Below are 18,940 nucleotides of genomic sequence, written 5' to 3'. Positions count from 1 at the left end.
CTGTTATTTTCACACTAATTTAAAAAGCCAGTTCTCCATTCTAGTTGTGAATTAAACTGTGATACTGAGTCGGCACAGAGACAGATCTAAGATGGGATAAATGGGAATATGGAACTACTGAGGAACTACATGTATTTGTTATCATATGAGCCCTTAAGGTCCTTCACCTAACCTGCTCCATTATCCCACTGCTCTAGTACCTTCTCTAGCTCAAGGACAAGAAGTTTGACAAGGGAAATCTGAACATGCTACAGCTGTTGCACAGATTCCAGCTGTTCCCTGCAGCTCTTCTGCCAGTCTCATCCAGAGGGCTAGCAAGAACAGAAGAGAGGTCAGCTTCTCAGGCCCATGGGAAAGGTACAGATAGGGTTTCTCTGCACAGAATGGCTGGTTAGGCCCCAAATCCTCCTCATTCAGCAACTGGAGGCTCAGAGCATGGACTGAAAGTTTCCCTCAAAATCTCCTACAACGTTACACTTAATTCCAGGCATATCTGCTGCCTATGCCTCATCTTGCTCCATTACAGATGAAAAACCACCCCAAACCCCAAAAACCCCAACTGAAAACAAACAGAATCAATTTCCACCACTCCCCAAAACCACAAAGAGGCAGACATCTGCCATGTTCTAGATGACATTATCTGTTTATGGAACAGATTGCAGTGCTGACATTTAAAACTCTGCACTGGCTGCTTACAGGCGTTGGAAACAGCATTATTTCCAAGTCTAGGCATCATCCATCAATTCAACAGACAACCACAAACCCTTACAAAGCTGCCCAGTTAAAAGGTAATTGTGCTGATGAGAAACTCCTTCCAGAGGACATCTTTTTACTTTGATCCCTTTGATTATTCTTACCTCGTCAGTACTTCTTCTCCATCTCAAGCTACCAAACACACAAAAAACCATTACAATCCCAAATGCAACAGAGCACTGAGAGCCCCACTGTTACTAAGTAGCCTCTTTTCAAGTTTTAAGTGAGCCAGGGATGCTAATGCCTCTTTCACAAGGCAACCTTAAGCTTATTTTAGCTGTCAAGCACCAGCAGAAGCAGCAGCGGCTCCCTGCCAGCAAATAGCGTTTTGCAAAGGAAGCCAGCCATTTTGGGTACTGCCTTACAACAGTACCTGTAAGAGCTTGGGCACACCTCAACTTAGAAGAAGCTTCCTGCTGAGCAGAAGCCACGGGACAGACTGAGGTACAGGTACTGGGATACAACGCTGCTTACTGTGTCCAACATCCCAGGCTATGAATCTTTTGACAAAGTTTACTCAGCCTTTTTCTCACTACCAAGCATTTTGATAATACAATCTACAGACTTCTACATTTTTTTTCACAGGCAGAACAGAACTGTAATCTGGCAAATTGCTTCCCCACTACACTCAGATTTAATGCAAAACAGGCACCTAGGAATTTCAAAGTGATGGTTCTTTACCAAGCTTGGTACTTCCATCTCATCAGCTACTACACTGTAAGTAGTATTTTTCTGCACATGGTTTATGTGTAGATTTCTAAGTTTCACATGAATCATGACATTTTTATTTAGGTATATATATTTATATTTACATATATATTTATAGATTTTAAATAGGTTTTTATATTCATATATATAGAGAGAAAGGGAATGACTTAAAAAAAACCCTAATCTCTCTCTGAACTTAGGGCATAATAAACTTAGTTATTGTCACAGCACTGTGATGAAAAGCAGCTAGGCTTTGAGAAATTCTCTGTACTTTTCAGCTCTTCAAAAAATTTGCCTTTAAAGTGTCTGCTATCTTCTTCATAGCAACTATGCACCTTGTTTCTTCTTCCACACAAAAAAGGATGCGCACCTCTGAAGGCATCAGCGATAAACATTCATTTTTAACATTAGGCTGCAATTATTGCGATTTTTAGATATATATTAAGCCTTAAATTAACTCTGAATTATGAAGCTGACTGGCCAAGTGACTAAGATTTGTTTACAGATGACCATTTTCTCCCAAGAGGATTTAACAATTCCTTTCCCATTAAGGGGAACAGGAACAGTTTTCACAGCCCTAGTGGTTGTAGGCTGAGACTGCCAGCAGTGAGGTCAGCTGGTACAGATAGCACAGAGGGGTTTAGGGGCAAGAACACTTTCTGCCCCTCCACCCAGAAAGTGAAACAAACCCCCTTGTTTTAAATTGGGTTGTGTAAAGCAAACATGCTCTCCTGTATTTATTGAGTTCTACAGTTTTTTCAATGCTGACTGTCCATTCTCCAGCCGCACTTAAAGGACACGAGCTGTTATTGCTGGCATTATTCTGCTTGGTGAAGGTAAATGAGTTACAAGTAAAATAATTTTGACAAAATACCTTGTTCCAGTGCCATTCCTTCTGCTGTGATGATACACCACAAATCTGCCACTTCACCCTGGTAAACTGTCGGGTTGTCAGAATGCACCGAGACATTAAATACGGGACCTAGAAAAGAGTAACCACAATTGTTAGCAACAGGTTTTTATTCAGTGTTCCTACACTAAGACAAAGTACCCAAACTGGCAGACCTGTCACTCAACACAGAAGCTGTTGCCCAAACCTGGCGTCTACTGTCTTGCACAAAAAGAGCCAGTCTTCCACTGATGACTCCTGTAAGAGCACAAGAGTCCAGGTCTTCAGGCTAATCCAACATGGATCTTTTTGGCTGGGGCTGTTGATAGGAATTCACATTAGAGCAAAATTCACAGTTCAGTATTTTAACAATACAGAACTGAAACACAGACAACACAAGAAGTGCATCTGATAACACTTCCTTGGGTTTTCCTTCAGGCTCCGCCGCAGATAGCTTCTTCTGCAGAAGATGTCTCAAAGCTTAAACATATAATAACTCCATCAGCTGCAATGTGGTGATGATATTGATGAAAACTATTAGGCTGCTGTGAAATGCTCTAACACCGTAACAATGCGTGGGCATTGACTTCTGAGGTGCTTAACCCAAACTTCCCCAAATTTTGACAACAACTACATCTCTGGTGTAAAATTAACAAAACCACAACTGCTCAGATATGCCAATGTTGATAGCACTGCCTATTTCACGGGGCAGAAACTGAAGCACGTGTCAAAATACCCTTACTGACTTTTCTACAAAACAAAGAAAATGAGGCAAGTAGCAAGAAGGAAAGCTTATGCTAATGGTGGCTTTGGAGGAAGGGGCCATGGACTCAAGAAGGAACTTGGGAGCCAGATTTACCTTTTCTAGAATCCATCAGCTGCTATCATTACCTGGCTCAGCTACCTCTGGAACAAGCAGAATAAAAAGGGAGGACAAAAAGCTGCTGGAAGATTTGCCCTCCTCCACTCTTGTATGTTACTGTTTTAGTACAGGAACTGTAAATTTCAAATCCACTGAAGATCAATGGCAAGCAAGGCTTTTGATGGAGAACATTTAAGGAAATCATCCAAGACACCCCACTTGACCCTTGCCCTCCCAACATGTTTCTGTGGAAAGCTATGCTGATAACTCACCACACTGAACGTACTTATCACACCACTTCCAGACTGAGGCTCTGGAAAGAAACTTGGATGTTCTGTGAAGCTACAGCTGTCATTTTTGGTGAAACTATTCTAGACTACAAGGGCCTGGCTTGTCTTGGTCAGCACAGATTACACAGCACACTAAGAAATGAATTACAATGCAATAATTAATCCTGTGGCTTCCAAAATTCCCCCCACAATTTCCACAGGGAAATTGTGCTGCTTTTTGTTATACCATAGATTTCTGACAGCCCTCTCTGCTGTCCCAGAAGCAGTTGTACTTTGTGTATAAGGGAAGTATGCAAATATACAATCCTGGAGGTTTGTACCTTTTTGACATTAGAAGTCCTCTCTATCATAAATTAAGATTGCAAATTACCCCACCAAGCAAGGATACAAGAGTGACAGAGATGCAGTAGAGGTTACATGTGGACTACCATATGAGACTCCTACATGCTTATGCTAGAACGTATCTAAGGAAATAAAGAGACCCAGAATACTTTGAAGTTCAGCTCAGTAGTGACTTCACAAGCAGGCTGCAGCTCAGCGCAATGGGATCCTTTTCTGGGGAAATGGAGAGAGATTAATCTGATTGCTTCCTCAGCCTCTGTCCAAATTTCTCCCATGTGAATTCAATTTGTTTCCCGACATTCACACACACATACCCAACCATATTCCTGTTGCAGCTGATCTATTACTTGCATAGATATATATATATTTACATATATACATTTATTTTTCCATATTTTCCCATCATCTTCTTCAGAGTTGTGCTGAAAGAAATTCAAGGTCCTAGGAGTTTAAAGGTAGCATGGACCAAGGCACTCCAGCCAGCTGTAACCACAAAACCCTCAAGTGCCGTGTGAAGTGACACAGCAACAGAAACAGACTATCAGACTCTGCCAGGAACATCCCTGCATTCACAGTACATACCCTCTGCTGCACTGACCAATGGCAAACTGGCACCGCAATAAACCTGGTACTGTCTATAGCTCAGGGTCTAGCCTAAGTCCCAGCAGCAACTGAGGCGACATTATGTCAGGAATGTGGGACATGCTCTACTCCAGGAAACAGCCTGTGCTCTGGCTAGATGCTGAAATGAACTGCATGATCCCAAATTCATCAAGCTAAGGATGGGGTGCCTCACTTCTGCCCTGGCAGGGTAAACAAGGACAGACATATAGACAGGACTTCTCAGGCTTTATTTCTAGTTTAAGAATCCAGGCATCTACTACATCCAACAGACACTGGCTTCAACACTGGCATGCCAACAAACCACTAATGGAGAAGGGAGTCTGAGCATTCCTGGACATTGAACGTCACAAGGGTAAAAGCTAAGCTTGTTTGGTCACTCAGCCAGGAAAAGCCATGTATCATGGTAATGCAGCACTCCCTACACACTCTTCAGTTCTGGTTCACCAAATGCATCCCTACTCTGCCTCCCACATGAAGAGTCGAAGCTTCCTGGACTGTAAGAAGGCTGCTAGGCAGCAGCTGCTCTGTCATTTCACAAATGTACTTCCCTTTGGTAAGCCACAGTTACTTCCCTATTAGGGTACATCTCCTGCAAATTACCATCTGTACCTACAGGGAGAAATCACTGCCCTGTGTTAGAAAAACTGGATTTCAACAGCGTTGAGAAATGTGTCAAGTGTTGTGCTTTTCCCCTCTCCAGCTGAAGAGAGAAAACTATTTTTAGACCTAAACTATAACACAGCTATAATACCTCACTGAAAGTCATCTGCATGCCACCCTTCTCTGTAGAAAGGTTCTGCATTTGTTTGCTTTTATTTTAAAAACACCCAACTGACCAGTGCTTTTAACTTGTCTGATTTATGTCCCCAGCTTAAACAATTTAATCTGGCTTCAGATGAAGCTGTCTGGCAACAAGATGAGAGAACCAGGAATCAGCTATATGCCCATCTCCAGCAAAAGCAGCAGCAAACCAGTATTTGTTAGTGGGTTACTAGCAAAACCATTACTTTATCTAACTGGGCACCTGCTTTACTGTAGGCTCAAGAAAAGCAGCTGGGCAAAAAACAGCATGAGAGCAAACAGGATGATTCCAGACACATTTTCAAGGCTCCTCAAGACCTTCTGAGAGAGGTCACAATGTGCCACAAAAGCCTTCTGCAGTGTGGATCCTGTTTGGGTTTTTTTCCACCCCTCATTACACCACAGTATTCAAGATCTGGATCTAGATCTATCAAACAGCGCTTGGCACACAAAACAGAAGTGCTTTTCCTAAGTTTTTACCCTCCAAGACAAAAACAAAACCAGAAAAACCTCAACCTTAAGCTTACAGATGCAGGCATGTGATAACAGGCAGCTCCCAGCAGACATTGGTCTCGGCATCGCCACACTCGAGCACTGGCAGCATCCAAAGGTCTGGGGACGTAACATGAGCTCTCCCTCAATGAGATCTGAGTTCATGCTACATTAACACTGAGAAAAATAGAACTTTAGAGCTAATGGATGATGTGCCTTTGCTCACCTCACCACTTGTATTTAACAGTTTGAAATACTGTTATTGGCACCTACTGGTCACTCAGGAGAATAAACAAAACAGAATTTACTTTAAATTGCCAGGATGACAGATCAAGCATGACTGTAAAGCTCATCAAGAACAAAGCTAAGTTAAGCGTAGGAAAGCTACTCAGGACTTCGAAAGCTGAGAAATAACTGGGTTTTAATAACTTCAGGTTTGAAGATAAGCCCTCAGTTAATTCAGAAACTAAAGGGCACAGACTTACAAAACAAACCAGCATTTTCAATTATAAGAGCTAAGCATCAACCTTCCTGTCCTGGGTTCAGCTATAGCAGTCATTTTTCTCCTTCTTGGTAGCTGGTGCAGTGTTGTGGCTTCTTTCACAAACTGATGGGGTTTGTATTATAGTTACTGAACTGTTCTTACCTCAACCCATGGGGTTCTTATAGATATATATATATATTTTATATATATATATTTATATATATAACTTATTATAGTTACTGAACTGTTCTTACCTCAACCCAAAACATTCTTTTGCGTCTCCTCTCCTGGAGAGGAAGAAAGAGGGCAAGTGAGCAAGCAGTTGCATGTTTTTGAGTTACCAGCTGGGCTTAATCATGACACTTTCCCTAGATTGCAGTCTTCTGCTGAGATCTTTGATTTAAACTAAGCCAATAAGTAAGCTTAGATACAGCTTGTAAAACAAGTTTTATTCTTTATTAAAGTATTAACAATTCTATATTAAAAGCATCAGCAGTCAAGAGAGGAGTAAAAAGTTTTCCGAGCATTTCTTGACTTCTGAAAGCTTGAAAAACACTGTATTTTAAACAAAGTAAAAAAACTAAAGTTAGAAGTTTACTAGTACAAATCTAGGTGTGCTTAAAGAGAAACAATAGTAGAGATCCAATTACTTAGGTCCTAGGTGACATTTTGATCTTTTCTGTATCATTTTAGCAAGCTCTTTTCTGCAAAAAAAAAAAATAAGCTATTTTCTCTTTACAGACATAAGCTGCCTTTATTTTCCAGACAAGTAAAGTAGAACATAGAAAGGTCAAGTAACCTGACTGACAGAGATCTAGAACAGGCTGCTCCATTCAAGATGCCTGCACCCAGTCCATTACCCAGCCAGGAGACTGCAGTCCCTGCATGCAGCTTCCCCATCTGGAGTCAGCCAACACTGCTGACCACAACAGGTAAAAAGCCTGATGCAACCGACAAGTTCTGTCTTCCAAAATATTACTCATATCTGCCCTGGCACCAAATCATTCACTCTTGAACTGAGAATCCCATGACCTGCTTTCCTCCAGATAATGAGCACCTTCACCCCACTATTCCAGCTCTCTGCCCTCTCCCTGCTTCTTCATGGGGCTGATCCCCAACAAATTTTACCCCAAGCCTCATAATAGCTGTTACTGGAAGAAGCCCCCAGTAGTTTAGTCTGTGGTTTCCATTCCAGCCACAAATTAATGCACACAGGAACACAATGACAAAGCATGTTTCTACCTATCAACAGTGGCAGGAAAATACCAGCCTTTCTTGTCAGAGTTTGTGCTGTATTGCTCTTTATACATTTCCATGATCAAGGTTTCTTTCCTTTACGAATCCTTCTATTCTCCTTTCCTGAAACTGAGTAAGTCATGGGGTCACTGCAGGGCATCATTTCATTTTAATTGCAAATTTAACACCACAACTCAGCTCGTATTTCCAGCAGCTCTAAGTTTATCTCAGGTTCATCCAAAGTGAACTTGCTGTGCAATGAGCTCATGTGCAGATGTAATCCAGAGTTGAAGATTTCATTGAGACACTTCCCTTAAAGTTTTATTTTTGCCTTTCCAGAGCTTTCTACCCTCTGCTGAATGGCACAGAGCAAAGCCAGTTCAGAGCACAGCCAAGCTCCAAATTGCTCTCTCTTACAACAAACTTCTCAATACCAGATTAAAAGCTTCCTTCTCTCTGCTATCCTCAAAGGAAAGTAAGTCACTTCTGTGGAAATCCCTGTGAGCATATAGTGGGTGAAGCCACTCTGAACACTAATCTGGGTTGTTGGGTTCAGGGAAAACGGGATAGAAAATTAAAAGGAAAAATGCCAAAGAAATATTTTGAGGCCAGGAAAATAACAAACAAACAAACAAACAAGCAAAATCACACAAACCACCCCCAAAACAAACTAAACAGCTGCAGTCAGCTGGAGCCATTTGATTGCAGGTAGCTGTGCACAGACCTGCATTACATAAGCACTCTGATCTCAAGCAAGTTCCCACCTACTTGACAAATGCCTTTACATTAACATTTCAGGCCATTAACCAAACGGAATAAATATGTCCCTCTGCAACAGCAAGTGGAGAAAGAAGAGAGGAGATCTCTGATTGCAGCCAGCACGCTCTGCCTTGACTGGAAAGAATCTGAGCAAGACATTTTCCACAGATGTTCATGGAAAAATATTTCAGAGCACTGCTACATTTCAAGGCTATTGTGGCAGGAAATACAGAAGTTTCATGTGCGGAGTCCCCAGCTCATACATAAAAAGCTTACAGGCCTCCTGCCATTCAAATAGATCACACTGCACAATGCATGTGCACACTGAAAAACTCTCCTTGAAACATCACTCTGAGATCTGGGAGGCAGTCAAACTGGAGGGAAGGATTTCCAACCCTAACAAGTTTCCCCACCCTGCATCAAAGGAGAATCAATAAAACCAACTGAGAAATTCCTCTGACCACTAAAAGCTTTATGTAAAGCCCTTTAAGAGCTTTCTTCTTCTGAAAATGTTGCTTCTACACGTATCACCTCCCCACTTCATCTCCCATGGCACAAGTTGAAAATGCTGTCTAAGTCCAGGCCTTCAGAGTATGGAGGAGACTGAAATACCTTCTGGGTTTTCAAATTACTGCCTTGTTATATCCTCTCCAGCAGCCACAGTTAAAATGTCTTTCTGTTACACTTGGAGAACCCCAGAAGTCAGTGCAATTGACTTAATAGTTTCCCTATTAGGGATAAACTACTCATCACCCTCCCTTTAACTCAGGATTTAGCAGAGCGGTGCTCCCGAGCTTTTACAGTTGCATGGAGAGCTGCATGCCGTTGCTTTTTCTGACCTTTTCCTGTTAGTATTTTCCCTCCAATTTTGGGCACCCTCTCATTCTCCCCAGAAACCACTAGCTACCTCAGCAGTTTCACCATTCCCATTCAGAAAAATCTGGCACCAACTCCTTTTTCTGAAGAACAAGTCTGACAGCTGCCTGGACCACAGGATGCAAGACGAAGGTGTGATATCTGAGCTGTGCTTTTGTAGCTGCTTCACAACTTTGCCATTTAACTCCAGCTCCCTGACTCAGTCTCATTTTGCATCAGAGACAGTGTATCTCAGCAAACAAAACCAAAGTAACACACCCACAAAACATCTTCTGTCTTGTATACCTGATTCCAAACAATTGTCCAAATAACAATTTCACAGTTATTCCGTTCTGTGCTCAGCATGTGACCTCATCATGCCTAGAGATGAATGCCCAGCAGGGATATCTGAGCAACAACTGAAGGACATGAAGTTCATCTATCAACTGAAGAAAGGAAGGTATTCCAAGCCAGATTTTAACACATGCCAAGATTATTTTGGGAACTAGCTCTCCAGTAAATTGTGCTTGGGATGAAAGGCCGCAAGGGTTTCAGGACCATCCCTCCCCCCTTCTCCAGCACTACTACTGGAATTCACACATTCCCAGGGCAGTTCTATGGACTGCCTCCCTTTCTTCCACTCCAGAAATCCTATCTGAGTGAAGAGGCTGGGAGTGTGATAGCAAAAAGAAGTCAAGACTACAACATGCACACTTCTCTCCCTTGCATAGCTCCCATGCTTCTCTCTGAACAATGGATATTAATAGCATCCCACCAAACTTTTTGGATGGGAGTTCCAAGTGACATCACACAAGCAATGTTGGGAGACATACCACTTTTGTGTAAGAAAGCTTCCACATAAGGGTTTAGAAGGGACTGGAACAGATTTCATTCTTGCTGGTTTCTTGCATCGCCCCTTTGCAAATGCTGCATTCTCACTGTGCCTGACCCAGGTACATCACAACACAGTGATGTCCTCACTGCAAGGCTGTCCCCCTACACTCAGCCCTTGTCCTTTTCCAGGTGTGCCTAGTATAAAGAAGTTCAGTTTTCAGAAGTCACCTCATACAGAATAATTGCCTTAGTTATGGATGCAACTGTAAGTCAGGCTGTTCTTGCCTAGTTATAGATACATCTCCTAAAAGCCCTATAGTGCTGTTATAAGAATAGAATATAAGCATGTGGAATAGCTCATATGAAGAACAAAGGATGTGAGAAGAGACCTTCTTCCAGGCTGTGTTTGTGAATAGCAATGGGTGAGTGCAGAAGGTTTGAGATAAAGCAGCTAACTACAGAGCTCCAGCACAGAATGCACCTTTGAGCTACGCTGAGAGTGCACCACTGTTATAAAAACAACTTCCAAGGCACTCCCTCCCACACAATAAGAAGTCAGTGTTAACATGCATCTCCAATGATCCAAACCAATGCTGTCTCTCTCTACCTCCCCGCAAAAATATACCAGGACTAGCACACTTGTCTAGAAGAATCTCAACAGGTAGGCTTCACTACAAGCTGAAGGGTTAGGGTTTTAGCGCTGGGTACTGACATTCATCCCAATTTGTGGAGTTCTGTAATCCAGCCACAAAGGGCCTCTAAGGGTTTCCAGTGTCAGGATACACTTGCCGAGATGTTACTGAAGTGTTACAGTTGTCCTGACCTGCCCATTTTCTGCAATTGCATCAACAAGAAGGTGTGCTTAGGTAATCTACTGCTATCCTGATCAAGTCTGTTTTGGAACAGAAATCCAGTTTATATTAGTGTTCTTCCAGAGCAGCCACTACCTAACAGCAATCTAGTGATAAAGCTGGCAAATGTGGCAGCAGTTATTCCATACCAAGAACCAGCTCTGAACCTGAAGGACCATAAATACTGCGTTAGTAAAGAAAAAGCCACATGTTATGACTACAGTGAAGTCAATAAACATCTTTCTGTAAACAAGCAATAGCACAAAGGACACAAGTACCACCAAAGAGATAGGCATAGCTCTCAGCCATCATACCATTTGGATACCCCTTCCATGTTCCAAAGAGTAGGTATTTCCCAGAGACAGACTTTCTGTCTCAGACACACCGCTGCCAGATTCTATACCAACCTGACATCTGGAAGTCTATCTGGATAGGGTTGGATAAGCCATTCACTGCTTCACGCCACATGCCACCACCACCTGGAGACCAGGCAGTCACCACACAGCGATAGAGCCCAGCATCAGAAATCTGGGTCTGATACATTCTGTAGCGGAACTCATTCTCCTGGACCTTCTCCAGCACCACACCATCCACACGAGTCTGGTCTGTCCAGTCTTCCAGCCTCACTACTGAATCCTGGTTCAAAGAGATGATGCGAGTAGTTCCGTTGGGATTCGACTGATCTGCTAGTGGCTTCTCAGCTGTAATGAGGACGGAATAGCGTGGTGTCTTGATGTTTTTTGAAGACACTTTGCATGTCATCTCAAAGGTGTGGCCTGCTACAAAGAATGGCTTCAATTTCACCGCCTCCACTGTGAGTGTGTAATCTGAAGAGGGAAGGAAATAAGCCGCAAAAGAGGGGTTAATACAATAAATATGTGCAGAAATTTCTGCAGCAACTTGCAATCCAAAAGATTACAAAGAAGCGAAGTACAGACAAGTCCCAGCACGTTTATCTTAACACATATGGACATCCCAGAATGCTACTCAACCGCATGCGTACACCAGTATACACACCAGTTTGGGTCAAGATGCAAGATTTCGAACAAACACCAAATACTGAACAATTAATGCAATACACAGGTCACAGCATGACAGGACCTCCAGGGTTTTTTTATTCAAAAGTAAAGATATTAGTCATATAAGATTTAGAGTCCTAGTTTTACACTGGATGAAGACACTGCTAGAGTATTCGTGACTAGTGACAAAAACTGCCACTAACTGAATGGCAACAATTAGCGTAGCTTCTTTTATTTCCCTTAAAAACCTAACAGCAATACAGACATACTCAGCTGAACTCCCAAGATTAGCTGAAACTGCAAGATAAAGAAGTTGGTGGTAACAGAAGTCTCCATCCCCAGCACCTCCATATACACACACCTCTGCATCTAAAGAGAAAGGTTCAGTAAACCTCCACCTCCATCTCCATGTTCTTTTCTCTTGCTTCTCATGTATTCACCCGAGTACAAACCTACCAGAAGCCCTGATACTTCCCAACAGCCTGTTTGGCATAAAGAATGCCAGGAACTGTTTCATTTCCTTCCCTTTCTTCAGCATTCTCCGAAGTCTGCCAGCTCCTCAACCCCAAGAATCCCTTAATTATAGGGTTAGAGAAAATTATACATCTAGGAGCATAGCCTCAAGCCACAAGAAATACAAGCTCACAGGAAGAATATGAGGACTGACTGAAATCAGAACCAGATAAATAAAAGGGAGTTGCTTGTTTCCTGGCACTGTGATGAAGAGGCACCCTGCAGACCCAGGTTCTTCCCAAGGGAGGGAGGGCTGAGGCATAATATGTATCTTCTAGTCACTTCTCAAAGTAGCAGTGTTGCAAAAATACAGCCAGTCAGACTTTCTGGACTTACTTTGGTGCATCATAATTTCCCTTCTCCCCTTTATTTAAAAAAAAAAAAAAAAAAGTGTAGACATGTTAAACAAAAAACTACACAGATCACTTTCATGCAAGGTGGAACTTCTCAGGAAAAGAGAAATAAGCAATGGTGAGATTGCAACACATCCCCCAAAACTGAAGTAAATGCAGTAATATTTATGTCCTCCCCACTAGAGCAACAAAGATAACTTGTCAAGATTACATTTCGCAGTGTTTTGCCTTCAAGCAGCAGTTTTCACAATGAGTAAACACAGCCCACAAGATGAGAAACTGGGTATGACAACTTTAAATCAGTACTGTATAAAGCAGATCACAGCACAAAGCTATATTAAGAAACACCAGGAGTGATGAAGGCTGAGCTGCTTCTAGTAGTCTAGCTGAGCACAGAATTACTTGATACTCCACACCAAAGTGCCATCATGCTTCTACCCACTAAGCAGGAATACAAGAATGGCACATTTAAGCACTCAGGGTACAATCACAACTGAAGTTGCACACATAGTCATTCTCCACTCCCTTGTGAGAGAGCTCGTCATGCCTATGATTCTAGACTTCAAATCCACTTTTTCCTCATTATGTGTCCATGAGATTCTGCTATCACCTTCTTCACAAGGTTGCAACATTTAGGAGCCAGCACAGATCAGGCTGCCACATATTTTAGGAATATAGTAGACAATTATACTTTGCTCCAAAAACAGAAAAAACAGCTAGCTGTACTTTCCTGCTGCATATTGCTGCTTTATAGGCCTTATGAGAAGGCTCTGGGCAAAAATTCCTCCTGATGCAAGCATTCTTTGTGCTGTCAATTTTCATGTCAGAGCACTATGACCTAGACACCAAAAAGAAATCTTGCATTTGGTCTGTCATACATGTGCTTAAGACAAACACTTCTACATGATCATAGCAGTACAGATGTAGCTTAGAAGAGACAACTTGCCAAAACTGTTCTCCAGTAGCAGCAGATGAAATTAGCATTCCATCACCCCTACCTAGAAAAGCAAGTAGTTGTCTCTGCATGTTACGAGAAAAAGAGACCAAAGATATGGCACTTGGTTTAGAAATAACAGTAATCTGCAAGGAAAGTTAAGTGGGAAAGAAAAATTTCTTCATATTTCCTATATTAACAGAAACTATCCATCAGATCTTATAATGTAAGAGGGGCCAAAGAGATCAAAAACATTTTCCTCCAAGAACTACAGTTTAAGATCTCATTTCTACTCTAAGAATTGCCAAGAAAACAATGTCTGCCTTGATCGCTGCTCTGCACACTTGCCCCCACTGCACACATGCCTGTAATCCCTCAGAGAGTCTTATCTCCTTGTAAAACCCCATAAATGAAAAGCACGATCAGACACACCGTAGTTGGTCATATACAGAAGGCTGCAATCTGCAGTTTATGTTGGAAAGTGGTAAGGTAAGAGATCCTAAGTAAACCATACCCAAAACATAACGTTTGGGCACTACTCCAAAAGAGGGGGCTAGCAGCAGAAGAAATCCTAGCCAAATGATTCAGATAAAATGTGAGTAATAAGCTGTACTCTGGAGCCTGGCAATGCATGCCTCTGTCTTCCAACAGTGGCCAGTTCAAGTAGTCGAGCCACACTATAATTCTTCTGTTGCTCTCTACCACAAACTGCATGCTCAGTTTCAAGAGTACTTCCTGAGTAGTGACCAAAAAGAGTTTTCACCTAATTTAACCCACTCAAATCGCTACAGAAGCCTAACAACTATGAGGGCAAGAAGGCTTTAGGAAACAGCAAACATGTTCCCTGCACTCCACTGACTCAAGTCAGAAAAGTAGCATGATGGCCATGGCTAACAGTAACCTCAGATCCTAGCATCGTCAGCAGCCTCTGGTACCACCATCTCAATATTCATAAAAGCTTCTTCATCCCCCAGTGTACTAACCAGATTGCAAGTACAGAGAGTGTAACAGCCATTAAGGTAATAACAGCTTTGCTTTTGTAGGAGACAGCTATACAACAACCTGAGGTATAATTGTAGCCCCAGAAGCCCTGATACTAAGAGCTCTGAAAATACAACAGGCACACCAAGGCCTGCACTACAGCCTGATGACACGTGTATATACAATGCAATGGTGCTCCCAACAGCTACACACACACACACACCCACACACAACTAGACCACCCTCACTGGTCTGCTCCCTTGCCAAGCAAAGCACATGAACACTTCACCTTCATGCAGACAATGGGCATAAGGAGCCAACCCACCCCTGACTGGGGTTTGTACACCTACTAAAGAACTTTCTTGTTCTGCACCCAAACCGGCACATACACCTGGCAGCTTGACGAAATGGATATGGGAATTTTTTGCTCAGGAAGAGCTTCCTGTCTGTACTATGCAGTGTGTTATACACCAGCAAGGGTTAAGTCAAATGGGTGTAGGCATATCACCTGTTTTCTATTCACAGGGCTTTCTGAATGATTAAGATGCCCTTACTCCCAATTAAATGTTATGGGAAGGCCTAGGCAAGCATTTAGCACAAGTAGCATTATGTTAAATACAATTACTTTGTAAGTTAAAGACAGAAGTATTAACTAAACCCCAAATAATCCTTTGGGATTTAGAATTTCAATTAAAAGATAATGTTCTCTTTTGCAAAGAATTCCATGCAGAATTAAAGTTGAAAACACTGGTTTAGGAAAAAAGCACCAGTTCTGCATTCCACTGCAAACAGCAACTGTGTTTTAAAAGCAGGCAGTACTCGCACTCAGTAAATAGAATTATCTCTTAAACTATTGAACTCTTTTCTGGGTTGAAATTCATCTACACAGCCAGTCAAAAAAGTCTTCCTCCCTTCCTTTGCCCCTTTTTTTACTGATTGGAGTTTGTACTCTAAGAAAAAAACAACAACATAATTGATGCTTTTCATTTTTGAGGTGATATAAAGATGCTTTCTTTGTCAGCTTGGCAGGGGAGAGGGTAAAATGAGGGAGTGAAACAGAAGAAACAAATCAGGCAGACCATATCAAAATCAATGGTGATCTATGATAGCAATTGGCTGCATTTGTGAAGCTGAGTAAGCAGACAGATGTGAGCATTATTGGTCCCAATAGAACAAAATAGAAAAAGATGACAAAAAAACTCTCAAGCTCAAAACTGGCAAATATACAACTTCTTATACAACACACAAAAAGGACTGACATCTTCACATGGTGTTTACATTTCAAGCAAAGGCATCCTTATCCCAAATGTCCTCTGTGCTGACTGACCCACCAACACAACATAAAACCATTGCTCTTTTATCAAAACCAGCCTTTTTCAAAGTGAGATTTCTCTGAAGTCCTTGGAGCTCTGCTCTAAAATTAACACAGAGAATGCAAGTAATAAAGTTGTTGGGAAGAAAAGCCTCTATGTAGGCACAAGCTATCTAAGGAAGAGGCAAGTTTCTGTTGTCTCCTTAGGCAAACCCATGGCAAACTGGCTGCTCACTTTTACAAGCATTGGGAGCAGTTTGGGACTCAAATCACCAGAGATGCTTGTCAAAACAACAGAGAGCAGAGGCAGCAGCCGATTAACTCCTTCATAGTTGCTGGCTACAGCACTGGGCTCACAGCCAAGTCCAGAGCTCACATAAATAGGATATGGAAAGGGACAGGGCATGCAGAGAAAGGCAACTGCTGAAAGCTGGTGGGGGAGAGGGAGGATGTGCATGAGGAGTGGAAAAGCAGCAGGGGAAATCAAACCCTCATATCATTTTCCTACCCCCCTTATACATATAACATGCTTTTTCAGGAGGAGAAAGTGCTTGTAGGAGAGCTCGCTTTCAGATCTTAAATCTCCCAACTCTGAGTTTTGCCAACAAAACATATTTTTCAGCATGGAGACTATAACATTTACATTTGTGTTGCAGAATCAGCAGCCTTTTTGGAATAAAACCAGAAACAAGGGAATGTTCACACCTGCCATGGTTTGTTTTCCCTCAGAAATGTCAACACAGGCTGAGACTTTTCAACTCCAGCTGGTCTTCCTAGCTGTTCCAAAGGCAACGAACCATTATACATGCATGCACATACACGCTCTGTGTTATGCCACAACAACTGAATGGTGACCAGCATTCAGCATTAATGAGAGATCTCATTGCTGCTGGAGAAGTCAGCTTCAGAGGAAAAAAGAAACCCCAAAACAACACAGAATCACAGAATCAACTAGGTTGGAAAAGACCTTTGTGGACCATTCTGTGGATGAAGTGGACACTGAGCAAGCAGCTCACCACTTCTCTTTCCACTAAAGCAGAATCACAGCAGAAGCTCTCCAGTTTGCTGATTAGGGATTATCCCTAAACTGATTTCAAAATACTTGTCTCTGAAATAAAGTTCTCTGCCTGTGGATGCCTGAGCTAGCTCATTTCAGCCTGAGAAAAAGCCCCAATCCATGCAAATCACTGAATTACTTTGCTCTGTCACCCACTTATTTTTTGATGGTCTATCTGGTACTACTGTGCTCATGAACTTCCTCAGAAGTGTGTTCTAAACATGGACTTATAGGAAAGAGAAAAAACCCCACCTCAAACAGACAAACAGAGAAGACTGAAAGTGAGTGACATTCCTCTTTTCACCTCAAGACAACCATGTTGCTAGCAGAAAGATGCATTCTATAGAGATCGTAACACTCCAAGTAATGAAAGGGTACAATGACCCCAGCATAGTGATGCCACACCTGCCACAATGACAGCCTGGCTCCTGGAAGTCTCAGCACAAGTTGACTGACACACCTCTGCTTTGCACTTCCACTCCAAACTGTTGCATAAAACTGGTGAGTGCTATTAAGTAGTTACTTCCCTCCACAAGTAAGAGGCCTTTACGCTATGCAGTACTTTTTATACTCTTTATAACACAGCACCCATTTCCAAAGCCCATTAGCAAGCTTTCAGCAAACAGGTGCGAGATTCCTACCTTGTGTTGCCCAGAAAATGCTGACAGATGCAGAAGTCACATCTTTACTCTTTACCCAGCTGTTGTTTCGGTGCCTGCTCCACGCAGAGATGACACAGAAATAATCCCCTCTGTCGTTTTCTGAAGTCCACTGGATTCGGAAACTGAAGGTGTCAACAGCCTTTTTAGAGAATATAATTTCCCCATTCTGAGTTCGCTCTCTGCTCCTGTCCCCAAGCTGCAGAGTCCAGTCTGCGTCCATGATGGCCATGAGTTCCGCTCTCACCACATCATCACTGCGCAGGCGTTGTCTGTAGTACCAGGAAACCGTGAAGCGGATGTTTGCTTCAGTGTCCTGTGCATTTGCGATCCTGCAGTTGAGCTCTGTGGGGTCATCTGAAAAGTTGGGTGTTTTAGAGACATTCAGAAACACCTCATAGTCTGGCTCTGCAGGAGAGGAAACCCAGAAGAGGTTAGACACTACAAGCAGATGAGAAAAAGTGCCAGAGCTTATTAAGAGATATTTCTAAATTCTAACATCATTTCTGCAAAAGTACATGAGCTAGAAGCCAAATGTCAAAACATGAATTTTTCTTACAAGACATGGGTACTGTGAACTTTGACTCGAGCTCTCAGACTTACACCAGTCTGACAAAAGTACCCCAAGGCCCGCATTTCTGAATAAGAGTTTCTATTTTGTATGTCTAGTCACACCATTTCAGAAAAATCAAGACTAAGATTTTGTTGAGTAAAATCATCCCCTTCTTTAGGCCTAGCCCCGAGAACCCACCATGTGGGTCCAGTTTCATCTCAGGCAGTCACCTTCTGCACCTAATCAAGTATCTGAGGGCAGCCTGCAGCAACAGGGGACTTACTCTCTAGCTCTGGATTAACCAAAGACATCCCATTTTCCCCAGTTCCTCTCTAGGATAACAGGCCATTTCCCATCCTGAAGTGCTTCTTTTCCACACTTAACCATCCCATTATGTCTCTACAATAGTTTAAGAATGTTAAAAAACAACCCAATAAAAACCACCTCGCCCACCCAGACACCAAAACCAGGGGGCATGGGTACCACCACTGGCACTCGCCACAGGTAGCACCAAGAGTGGGGCACAGTACATTTCAACAGGCAGCATAATAAATATTAAATAGGTGAAGAGGCAAAAATCAGGAGAGCTTCACAGTCTGAAGAGAAGTACATCCTATGCAGCTGTGAGACTGGAATACCTCAAGCTTGAAAAGGAGTGTCTGAAATTGACAGGTTAAGAATGGGGCTGTTGTATTTAAATCTGAAATAGCTGGCTGTCCAAAGCCTAAAAGCGATAAGGCAGCCACATGGCTATTTTCTCTCACACTACAGAGATAGTA

General features: G+C 42.4%; 1 protein-coding gene across 1 annotated transcript; it reads right to left on the bottom strand.

Annotated features, from left to right (window-relative positions):
• Positions 1 to 2,291: 2,291 nt before the first annotated feature.
• On the bottom strand, positions 2,292 to 18,016 carry LOC133213481 (prostaglandin F2 receptor negative regulator-like; the record flags this gene model as incomplete). The annotated part of the gene is made up of 3 exons (XM_061355706.1): positions 2,292 to 2,443; positions 11,188 to 11,607; positions 17,591 to 18,016. Coding segments are annotated over 3 exons (983 nt in total), but the record flags the coding sequence as incomplete, so codon positions are not given.
• Positions 18,017 to 18,940: the final 924 nt, after the last annotated feature.

The sequence above is a fragment of the Neopsephotus bourkii genome, unplaced genomic scaffold, assembly GCF_033783945.1.
Source record: "Neopsephotus bourkii isolate Nb327-2 ecotype Australia unplaced genomic scaffold, CSIRO-AGI_Nbou_v1 NB_832, whole genome shotgun sequence".
NCBI lineage: Eukaryota > Metazoa > Chordata > Aves > Psittaciformes > Psittacidae > Neopsephotus > Neopsephotus bourkii.
The sequence above is the reverse complement of the archived record's forward strand: the minus strand, read 5'-3'. Positions and strand labels throughout refer to the sequence as shown.